The sequence below is a fragment of the Neophocaena asiaeorientalis genome, unplaced genomic scaffold (assembly GCF_003031525.2).
Source record: "Neophocaena asiaeorientalis asiaeorientalis breed wild unplaced genomic scaffold, Neophocaena_asiaeorientalis_V1.1 scaffold418, whole genome shotgun sequence".
NCBI classification, from domain to species: Eukaryota; Metazoa; Chordata; class Mammalia; order Artiodactyla; family Phocoenidae; genus Neophocaena; species Neophocaena asiaeorientalis.
In genome coordinates, this window is record NW_020175731.1 from 3,091,391 (window position 1) to 3,103,773 (window position 12,383).

Genomic DNA, 12,383 nt, shown 5'->3' on the forward strand with positions numbered 1-12,383 from the left:
ATTGCCATCTTCTCATTTTAGATCACCAGCAAGGTTAAAAATGGAACACTCTACTGTCAGGTGATCATACAACAAAGCTAACTTTTTCGGCTAGGTTCTGGTAATTTAGAAACTCTTATTAAAATTAAGACCTGACTGCCAAAATATTTTCAAGCATTTTATTTTAGTACTTAAATTGTACCAGGGGTAGTTTCTTGTCTTTATAATAGAATTACTAGAATTGAATGGTGTTAACACTGGTGAAAGCATAGTGAAGTTATGCTATTGGGAAACTAATTTCTGGTTAAAAAAAAAAGTGTTAAAGCATTAGCACTCTGTTTCTTTAGGCTCATTTGCTTCTGTTTTCTCTCTAATATTGTTTCATTTAGAAAAAATTGTTTAAAACTTTTCAGACTAACAAGTATTTGTATTGCCTGTGATTTTTAAAACCATAAAAATTCAGATTTTTAAAATATATTTGTTAGCCTTCTTACTTTTAATAACGTGTGTTCTAATTTTATGATAACTTGACCTTTATATATGTAGAGCAGATACTATTGACCACCTTTGTAGGTGAGAAAACTGACTTAGGTAAGGTGACTTGTCCCATTTCATCAGCTTGTTCACAGAAAAGTCATAATTAAAACCCATTTCCTGCCTCCCAGCTCTTTCCACCGGTCCATGATGGCAAAATATTTGTTTTCAGCTGAAAAGTTATAGACAGAATTCTTTCATAGGAGAACTTTCCACATTGATCTTTAAATGTGCTGATTTTGAAAAAAAAATTATATGATCACATCTTGACTGATTATCGTATAATATGTTTAAGTTTTTTTCCTGCTATTGTTTTTTTCTGTTTACAATGATATTATGGGAAAGGTAAGTCCATAGATTGAAAAAGCCTACAGAATAAAAGATGTGAGACATTGAACAAAAATTCTACTTTCAATAATTTGGCTTTACGGGGTAGTAGAAAAAACAGTTACTTACAAGCTATGTGACCTTATGCAAGAATTTAAACCTACTCCTAGGACCTCAGTTTTATTATCTATAAAGTGAGTATGTTAGAATAAAATCATTTAGAGTCATTTTCAGTCTAAAAATGCAGTGAGATTCTGGTTTTTGTCTATAGCCATATTTAGGCTTCCATATTGATTTATGGTTAGCACATAAATGAACTAATCTTAAATATTTTCTGCCCTGCATCCTCTTAAATGTGTTGGCATGAGAAAATCTATATAATCGGGTATGGCTGTAATGCTATCATTTTTCTCCCATTTCTATATTCAAGAATATAAGGATTTAAAAGTATAAGTACACAGTCACATTTTCATCTTCTGTTGTTATAGGTTCATAGACAGAAACTTGGGGTTTAAAGAATATCCTTTACAAAGACTGCTTCTTGTATTCTGGCCTGCAGTGTTCAAAATTTAATTACTTCCCTCTTCTTAATACTTCAACACTTTTTAATAATAAAATGAAGCAAGCATTTCTGGCTACCACTATGTAAACAAATCTGGTTTTGTTGGCCTTCTTCCCAATTGCTATGTGTATAAATATGACTCATCTTTTTATTTATTTATTTATTTTAAATTTATTTATTTTTGGCTACATTGGGTCTTCGTTGTGGTGCGCAGGCTTCTCATTGCGGTGGCTTCTCTTGATGCGGAGCATGGGCTCTAGGTGCGCGGGCTTCAGTAGTTGTCATTCGCAGGCTCAGTAGTTGTGGCGCATGGGCTTCGTTGCTCCGCGGCATGTGGGATCTTCCCAGACCAGGGCTCACACCCGTGTCTCCTGCGTTGGCAGGTGGATTCTTAACCGCTGTGCCACCAGGGAAGTCCTTAAGTATGACTCACCTTTCTTTGACATTGTCATACTTTATTTGAGGGTTAAAATAAAATCTTTGACTTTGATACACATGAATACATTACATCTAAGACATGCATGTTACTAAATTTGGAACTTTAATGTTATTTTACAGTAGCTCTTCAGGTCTCTAAATGCAACATTGAACTTCTCAGATCTTTTGTGATCCCCACTTGGAATTTGTTGAAAGACATTTTGCCAAAGCATTCAAGTAAAATGTTTTGTTTGCTTTAGTCAGCTTATCTAAGCAGTCTAACCGGAAGTGATACAGTTTGTCTAGCCTATGTATTTCAATATTTCGGGGGATTGATTTTCTTTAAATTATAGCAGAAAAAGTAATGAGCTTTATTTTTTTCTAGGAATAATAATGGTTGGGGTTATCGTTGGTTCAAAGAAGACTGGGATAAATCCCGATAATGTTGCTACACCCATTGCTGCTAGTTTTGGCGACCTTATAACTCTTGCCATATTAGCTTGGATAAGTCAGGGTTTGTACTCCTGTCTTGGTAAGTTGACTTGAAATTAACTATAATGCATTATTCAGAGTCTCTTTAAATAAATATTGTTGCAGCAATGTCATGACTCCGTGGTGGCCTTCATCTGTGTTGGAACTGTAGTTGAGGCTGGTTAGAACAATAACTGTTACTTGTTGTACACCTACTATGTGTTGTGGTTCTCACATAGTTTTCTCCTCTTAAAGAGTTTAAAACTCAAAAGATAAGGATTATCATTTCTAATTTCAGATGAGAAAACCGAGGATCATAAAGGTTATGTGTGTTACCCACTGTTGGTAGGAAGGTTGAACACAGATCTGTCATAGTCTGTGAATTCTGCCCTTTCCTCTGAATGTGTAGCCACTGATGGTTCAACCCACAGGATTCTGATATGCGTGTTGCACTGTTATCTCAAAACATAAGGTTATGGTGGAGTTTGAAATTTAGTGATTTTTCCACCTTTCAGAAACCAACGTGGCAATTAATACAACCAAAAATCACCATGAAAATGAGCCTGAGTGCTGTGTGAATTTGGAGTCATCTTATATATGTGATTCCTGATAATAGTAATAGGGTATTTATAGAATGTAATGGATTGTTTTAATGCAAATTTATACCATGTGGCTATTGTCAATGTAGATGTATATGATTTGTGAGCATAGGTTTAGTGCTAAAAGTTGGTTGTAGTTTCATTTTTATTGATGCCAAATTTTTAAAAAATTAAAAGAAAACAGAAACCCACAGTAATACAAAAAAAAAAAAAAAAAGAGCGAGAGAGACAGAAAGAGAGAGAGTTTATAAGCCAAGCCAGAAGCAAACATTTAATCACATATCCTCATATATTTTCATGGATTCTAGACAGAGTTATGGTATACTTTAGAATAAATCTAAAGTATATTTGGTTTGTAGAAGTAAGAGTCTCAGATAAAATGTTTTTGAACTAAAGAGAGGGCTTTAACCTGTCAAAGGCAGTCATTTTCTACTACTTTTGGAGATATCAAGAGAAGTTTCATGTAGTATATAAAGTTACCATAAATTATTTAATGACATAAAAACAATACTCATTAAGACTTGATATGTATGTTAAAGGAAAATTCTCATATAGAAGATAAGATGTGTCTAGTTGAAGTAAGGAGAAGACAGTAAATGATCAATGGCCCAAACGTAAGATCTTGTTCTCATAAAAAAGAACAGTGTATTATTTGCAGACTTGGGTACTTAAATTACCATGATGTCAGCTGCCTGCCAAATACCAGGGTGTCTCCACCAGTTGAAGCCATTGAAGAATGTTACCATAATAAATATGACAATTGTTATAATTATACAGACTATTACGATATTCCATAAGATAAATCAACTTCTGAGGAATTTATTTTTAAAAATTACACAAGTGATAAACTCCTTATAAAAGACTTAATGTGTTACTCTCTAAAGCTTTCAATATTTTGAGTGTTACAGATGATATATTAGTAGTTTAACTAGATCAGGAAATTTAAAAAGTGAAATGTAATGAGACCATAATTTTGTAAAATAATTTTATTATTAAATATTGCTTAGCCTTTTCTAGGCCTTTACTTGTCTTCTGAAAGTTGACTCAAAGTAATTCAAGATGAACTAATTAATGAACTAATTAAGGGTTTTTACATTTACATTTACCCTTAATGAACTAATTAAGGGTCTTTTACATTTCATCTGTATCATTTGTTTCCCTAAAATTATATTTTTTAATGAGCTACTGATTGATTCCTCAGTTAATTTAAAGGTGTTTCTGAAGTGCCAGTTTGGGATTTCTACAATAAAGTGTTTGCATTTTGAGCACTAGGGGGCCTCATAGGACCAGCAGTTGGAAGCCTCTTATTGGAGGTATTCTGAACACAGAGATTAGGCATGGGCATACTTAAATTCCAAGATCCCATTCATCCTGCTGAGTGGGATGCCTAGCTCTTGGAGACAGAGTTCAATTCTTGAACTATATTGGAAATACTTAGATGTCTTTAGAGATAAAAAGAGGATTTCATGGCAGCCATACACTTTGGTTATAAATAGAGGCCATGAATTATGTGGCTCTCAAAGAATTGGACATTGAGAAAAGTCTCACTTAACTCCTCACTTAGAGCTTTGGATATTCAGAAATGACTGAACGGCTCCGCTGGCGTTCTGTTAGCTTCGGTACAAGCTCACTCTACATTCATTCAGTGTGCTACCTTTCTTTCACTCCTGATAAAACGTGCTGATTTCTGATATCTGAAGTAAATATGAAATTTCCCCCCTTCTCACCTCTCCAGTTCTCCAAAAAAGGACAAAAGAAACAAAGCTTTGTTTACTGTTACTGACTTTATTTTTGTAGTCACCCTGAGAGGAAGTCTTTATTGCTTAGTGAACAAGGTTAAAGTTTTAACTTGGTGTTCAGGCCTCCTGGAGTCTTCCTTCTCAAGCTCCTGCCTGCTCCTCCCTTTCTTGTACCTCTTGCCTTTCTTGTACTCCAGCCAAACTCAGCCATTTACTGATTCTCATACGCCACCTGTGATTTTTGTCTTTTCTTTCTTATGTCATTCCCCTCCTCCATGAAGGCCAGTCCGAATTCTCATTTTTCAAAACTAAATTCATAAATTTCCCTAATCTTAGGTAACTTTTTCTCCTCTGAATTCCTATAGCACTTTATTGACACTTCTCTTAAGTCATTCTTTATATTTAGCCAGTCATTATAGCTTTTTAAGTAAATGTAGTATCTTCCCTCTTGAGGACAAAACTGTGTCTTTATTTTATTTATTTGTTTTGTTGACTCCATAGTGCCATATACCTAGTGGATGTTAAATAAATAGCACTTCACCAAATGTTTTATTCCTTTTGAAAGCTATCCAAGTAATGTGAATAGAAATTATTTAGGAAGTGGTATATGTACGGAAAATGAAGGAGAGTTATCCCTCTAAATGACTTTGCCACAGTGCCTGTCCAATAACATAATAGATTGTAATGAAAAAAATGATCCTTTCAATGAGGACATAGTATTAGGAAAATAGAGTATACTGCCTTAGCAGAAAGTATTTAGACGTTAGTATCACCATAAAAAAATAAAAATGGCAACATGTGGCTAGAAAAAATCTATTTCAAATGAAAACAGAAGGGGAGGGACTTCCTTGGTAGTCCAGTGGTTAAGACTTCAACTTCCAATGCAGGGGACACAGGTTCAATCCCTGGTTGGGGAGCTAAGATCCCACATGACTCACAGCCAAAAAACCAAAACATAAAGCAGAAGCAATATTCTAACAAATTCAATAAAGACTTTAAAGAAAAAAATAGTCCATATAAAAAAAAAATCTTAAAAAAAAAGAAAATAGAAGAGGAAATAGAAAGTCAGTTTAGAGAGTAATCTAAGCTCTAGATTATGATATGCTTAGGTATGACTTGTAGAGAAAGTATAAAGGCATTTATTCATCCATATGGTAATCTTTAAACATGTAGTTATTTTTAAAAACTATTATAAGGACCTAACATTGGGCCAGTAACTGAAATACCTGTACACAATGATTGTTGCCTTTTCTTTTTCTTGTATGCATAATTTTAAGAGGATTTTAAAGACTCTTTTTCAATTTTTTATAACTACATGGCTATGTAATTCTTGTATGTACATGATATATACTGATTTGAAAAATTATCAGCTTTTCTCTCTTTAGGCAAGATCTGAGAAGCAAAATGTTGATTCATTTCTCATTCCTCAAGGTTAACTTTAAAAAGATGGCCTAAGAAGCAATAAGCTCTAAGAGCAATAACAGTCCGCCTCAGATTGTTACTTGGGTCCTGTGAAGACTAACAGGGATGTGCCATCTGGTTATTTACAAAACATTCTAGAGTATCACTGCCTTGATGTGGTGATGTACGTAGAATGTAAAATTATCGTGCATGTCACTCTTCTACAGAGTTCTGTAGCACTGTATGATCTCAGTTTAGAGTGATTCCTAGAAGGCCAGTCTACTGAGGAAATTCTGATGGTTATTATAAAGGGCATTTTAAAAAGTGTTTACAGCTTTCCATGCCCATTGCTTTCTTGTTTGCACACGAACAGCTAATAGATAAAAATGTCACTCATAGCAGCTACATATTTCAGAAGAATTTAAGGTGAAAATAATGAATGCTATTAATGAAATTATGTAACAGCAGTTACAAAATGCCACCAACAATCTAGATAAATGTGAAAGCCATGAATCAAAAAGATGGCAGTTATGTTTCGCAGTTAAGTGGAATCATAGCAATTTGAACCACTTTAGCCGTGTTAATCCTTACCTTTCTGTAGTTTACCTGTATCATGGAATCAGTACCAAGGTACACAGACATTAATTAGGCTTAAAATTCTACAGTTTTATCTATAGTCCTGTATTCATTTCCATTGCTGCTGTAACAAATTACCACAACCTTGTGGCTTAAAACAACAGTAATTAATTTTCGTACATTTCTGGAGGTCAAAGTCCAAAATGAGTTTGTTATTCAGGGCTAAAATGAAGGTGTCGGCAGGGCTTGTTCCTTCTGGAGGTTTCAGGGGGAATCGTTCCTTAACTTGTTTCATTTTCTGGTAGCCGCTAGCATTCCTTGGCTTGCAGCCACATTACTGATCTCTGCTTCTGTGGTCACATTATTTTGTCTTCTGTAGTCAAATTCCTGTCTACACCCTGCCTATAAATACACACCTGTGCTTACTTTAGGGCTTACTCAAATAATCCAGGATAATCTCCCTATTTCAAAATCCTTGACTTAATCACATCTGCAAAGCCCCTTTTTGCCATATAAGGTAACATTCCCTGGTTCTGGAGATTAGGATGTGGATGTCTTTGAGGACCATTATTCAGCCTACCACATTACACAAGATGATATCCCCAGAAATTAATACAAAATATTATTTTGACTAGGGTCATTTAAATGTATTTAATTTAGAAGGCAGACACTTTTAGGTTTTGATATTAATGCAGAAGTTCATGGTTGGCTTTTTTTTTTTTTTTTTTTTTTTTTTTTTTTCAACCAGGGAAGCCCCATGGTTGGCTTTTAATCAACCAGTTTCCCTCACTGATTGTGTCATTAGTGGTTTTCTAAAAGTAATTCTTAATTATCTATAAAACACCAATATATCCTAAAAAGAGGAATATTTTATCACCTTTCTCTTTTTGTATATTTGTAATTTCCACCTAACTATTGGATTAGAATTTAGCCAGGGAAAAGGTAAGAGGGTCCTATACAATTAAACATACAATTTAATTTGGTGGGAGTGGGCATGTTAGATTTGCAGGAAATTGAAATAGAATACATTTGCAGTAAATCATTTTAGATATTTTGATTTTACCATGGTTTTCCCATTCTTTTTTTTAATGTTAAAAAATTTTATTTGGAGATAATTTTAAACTTATAGAATAGTTGCAAAAATAAAATAGTACAAAAAACCCTGTATACCCTGTACCCATGTTCACCAAATGTTAACATTTTACTCCATTTACTTTATCTTTTATTCTGTCCATCTGTCTGTATGAATATATGTATGTTCTTTATCTTTTATAACGTTGACATTTTTAAAGAATATAGTACCCCCTCCTTTTTTTTCATTGTGGGAATTCTAAAAAATTGAGATATAATTCAATTACATCATACAATTCACCTTTTAGAAGTGCACAATTCAGTAGTTTTGGCATAGTTATAAGATTGTGAAACCTATTATCTCATTCCAGAACATTTTCATCACCCCAAAAAGAAACTTTAGCAGTCACTCCCCATTCCACCCTCCCCCCAGCACTGGCAACCACTAATCTAGTTTCTGTCTTTGCCTATTTTAGACATTTCAAAAAATGGAATCATACAATATGTGACCTTTTATATCCAGTTTCCTTCAATTAGTACGTTTTCAAGGTTCATGCTTTAGCATAAATCAGTTCTGAATACCATGCAGTACTGAATAATATTTCATTGTATGGGTTAATAATATGGCTGAATAATATTCCATTGTATGGATATATCACATTTTGTTTATCCATTTACCATTAGTTGGACATTTGGGTTGCACCCACTTTTTGGCTGTTATGAATAATGCTGCTTTGAACATTGTCGTACATGTTTTTGTGTGAACGTATGTTTTCAACTCTATTGGTATATACCTAGGAGTGGAATTTCTAGATCATATGATAACTCTTTAGCTTTTTGAGGAACTGCCCACTCATTATTTTTTATTTCTTTCTTGAGAAATTTTTCCCCCTCTTTGACAATCCAGGGCAATGATTCTGGAGTTAGGATGGTGAGTTTTTTCTTCAACTTAAGATGTCCTCCCAGAGATGTGATGTTGAGAATAAATTAAAAGCCTGGCATGGTGCTCCTCTCTTTACCTGAAGATGAGAATACTAAGACAACCTAGCAGAATAGTTCTTTTCAGTTGTGTTTAGTGGGTTTTAATGCTTTTAGTTTGCTGTTTGAGTCTATAAAGAGATTGTTGGTAACCTTAGCTGTTTTAGGAGGTAAGAATGCTTCCTAATTGGAATGTTATTTATCCCTATCTAATGGTTTAGCAAGGAGTACTGGAAATCCATCCAATAAAAGTTTCTTCATGTTTTAAAAAGCTATGGAGAAAATGACTCTATATGTAGCACTAGTCATGTCCCTTTAAATGGAAGGAAATATTTAAATGAATTTTGTTAGCATAATTATTTTGAAGATGTGTTGGCAAATCCAGCTAAAGCCATTAGTGTAAAATTTGTTTGGGTCTTATTTTAATATTTATAGTAATTGTTCCTACCTGATTTGAAAAAAATTGAGTTTCTATTTAATTTAAACATCTTAATCATAGGTGAGGAGTTCTTTAAATATGTTAAAATGATAAAATGTAAAATTCAGTCCAAGAGAGGGGTGTGAATAACAGTTGAAGAATTTTGTGAGACGTCAGAAAAATTTAGTAACATTTAACTTAAATCTAAGGCTGTAGGCTACAAAGACTGTGAGATCAACTCTGTGTTTAAGTTATGAATTCCCTACCATACAAAATATGTATTAGAGTCCTTGAGAAAAATGCAGGAATGTCCTGGCTGAGATGTCTGACAATAATAAAAGCTCGATCAGCTAAAATGATATTACCAAAAATGTCTTGGGATGATGCAACTGTTTCAAGAATGGGTAGGCAACTTTTAACCCTAGGGAGATTTAGAACTAAGTATAAAAATATTTGAGAATCAAATTTATGGTATGAATGATTTTATGGTAAAGAGGCAGTACACATTTTTAAATATACTTGTTACGTAGCCCATTACAGTAACATGCCAGTCTTCTGATTCCATTTTAAAAGTAATGATTATGTAATTAATTTATTCTTATGATTGTTAAATAGAAATCTTACCAAATTTATATACATTGCATGAACATTTATGAAAACATAAGACTCGCCGTATTTGTACATATAATTTATTAGATTTAGAAAGGTTACTTTAAGTACTAGGAAACTTTTGTGAGATAAGTGAAATGTCTAAAGTAAATAGAATATTTCCTGGTATTTAACTAGGTTTATAAATGCAACCAAATATAATTTCAAACTCTTAAAAATAATTTTTGATTGGATGTTAGACATTGTGAATGTAATGTTAAGTGCTTGACTGTTTTTTCCTTACAGAGTATTTGTTCTGCTTTTTGCTTTTTTTTAAAAGATTGAAGTATAGTTAATTTATAGTGTTGTGTTAGTTAATAATATTCCATTGCATATCTTCTTTATCCATTCATCTGTTGATGGACATTTAGGTTGATTCCATGTCTTGGCTATTGTAAATAGTGCTGCAGTGAACATTGAGGGTGCATGTACCTGTTCGAATTATGGTTTTCTCCGGATATATGCCCAGGAGTGGGATTGCTGGATCATGTGGTAACTCTATTTTTAGTTTTTTAAGGAACCTCCATACTGTTCTCTATAGTGGCTGTACCAATTTACATTCCCACCAACAGTGTAGGAGGGTTCCTTTTTCTCCACACCCTCTCCAGCATTTATTATTTGTAGACTTTTTAATAATGGCCATTCTGACTGGTGTGAGGTGATAACTCATTGTAGTTTTGATTTGCATTTCTCTAATAATTAGTGATGTTGGGCATTTTTTCATGTGCCTGTTGACCATTTGTATGTCTTCTTTGGAGAAATGTTTATTTAGGTCTTCTAACTATATTTTGATTGCGTTGTTTGTTTTTTGGCTATTAAGCTATACGAGCTCTTTGTATATTTTGGAAATTAATCCCTTGTCAGTCACATCATTTGCAAATATTTTCTCCCATTCTGTGGGTTGTCTTTTTGTTTTGTTTATGGTTTCCTTTGCTGTGCAAAACCTTTTAAATTTAATAGGTCCCATTTGTTTATTTTTGTTTTTGTTTCCATTACTCTAGGAGACAGATCCAAAAAAATATTGCTGCAATTTATGTCAAAGAATGTTCTGCCTACATTTTCCTCTAGGAGATTTATAGTATCCGGTCTTACATTTAGATCTTTAATCCATTTGAGTTTGTTTTTGTATGTGGTGTTAGCGAATGTTCTAATTTCATTCTTTTACATGTAGCTGTCCACTTTTCCCAGCACCGCTTATTGAAGAGACTGTCTCTTCTCTATTGTATGTTCTTGCCTCCTTTGTTGTAAATTAATTGACCATAAGTGCGTGGTTTTATTTCTGGGCTTTCTATTCTGTTCCATTGATCTATACGTCTGTTTTTGTGCTGGAACCATACTTTTTTGATTACTGTAGCTTTGTAGTATAGTCTGAAGTCAGGGAGTGTGATTTTTCCAGCTTTGTTCTTCTTTCTCAGGATTGCTTTGGCTATTTGGGGTCTTTTCTGTTTCCATACAAATTTAAAAATTTTTGTTCTAGTTCTGTGGAAAATGCTATTGGTAATTTGATAGGGATTGTGTTGAATCTGTAGATTGCCTTGGGTGGCATGCTCATTTTAACAGTATTGATTCTTCCAATCCAAGAATACAGTATATCTTTCCATCTGTTTGTGTCGTCTTCAGTTTCTTTCATCAGCATCTTATAGTTTTCATGGACTTTTTTCTTGTAGGCAGCTGTTTGTGGATTAGCTTGAGCCTTACAGGGCTTGGTTTTAAGCTTCACTGGACTAGATCTAGCTGTGATCATATAGTGGCTAGTACTCTGCATTGTGGAATAGATCTAGAGTAGACATTACAATAGGGCTAGCCCTACTACTAAGAAGTATCCCTTCTCTGGTCTCCACTGAATGTTCTCAGTTTTCAAAGAGGTGCTCCTATCTCAGGGGTTAGATCTCAAATGACTTCTAGCCCTTTGTACACTCTGGGAATTTTTTTAGTTTACGACTCCCCAATTGTCTTGGCTTAGCCTTGTGGAATTCACCCTATGCATGCATGGCTTGGTATTCAGTTTGCAAGCTCCCTCTCTAATAGCTTCCTCTTCTCCAGTATTCTTCCCTGTAAATTCCTGCTGCCTTAGACTCACTCTGCTGAAATTCTCCCTTCCTGAGCTGTGGTCTGGAATGTGCCTTTAGTCAGAAAGCTCAGGCTATTGTAGGGCTTATCTCATTTCTTTCCCCTCTCTCAGGGATCACAGTCCTGCAATACCAGTTGTCAGTGTCTGAAAACAGTTTACTATCTATCTCTCTACATATATTTATAAATCTTCTAGTAATTTCCAAAAGCACATTTCAGATTTTGCTCAGAGATGGCATACATCATGTCTACAAAGCTAGACAAATAGCCAAGCCCAAAGTCAATAAGCTTTCCTAAACTCTCTCTATAGGAAAGCATTAACAAGAATGGGGAGAGAATGAATAATTATGATCAAGTAAGGCAATCTACCACAGAGAGGTATAAAAAAATATCCTGGCACTCTGTTATCTGAGTATGTCACAAATAGAAAGATGCTAATAACAATGGCAATGATGATTATGATGCTAGTAAGTGTTCAGTAAATGTTAACTATGTGCCTGGGTTCTATTCTAGTTAAATTACATGTGTTAATTCTCTTAAGACTCACAATAACCCTATGAAATAGTTATAATAATTTTTACCATTTTATAGAT

At 34.0% G+C, this 12,383-nt stretch overlaps 1 protein-coding gene across 1 annotated transcript in view; it reads left to right on the forward strand.

The window, feature by feature from the left end:
* SLC41A2 (solute carrier family 41 member 2) overlaps positions 1 to 12,383 on the forward strand; it is a 98,184-nt gene that overhangs the window by 32,981 nt on the left and 52,820 nt on the right. Inside the window, exon 5 of the mRNA XM_024732216.1 lies at positions 2,205 to 2,351. Coding sequence (XP_024587984.1) covers positions 2,205 to 2,351 — 147 coding nt within the window. The remainder of the gene's footprint in view (positions 1 to 2,204; positions 2,352 to 12,383) is intronic.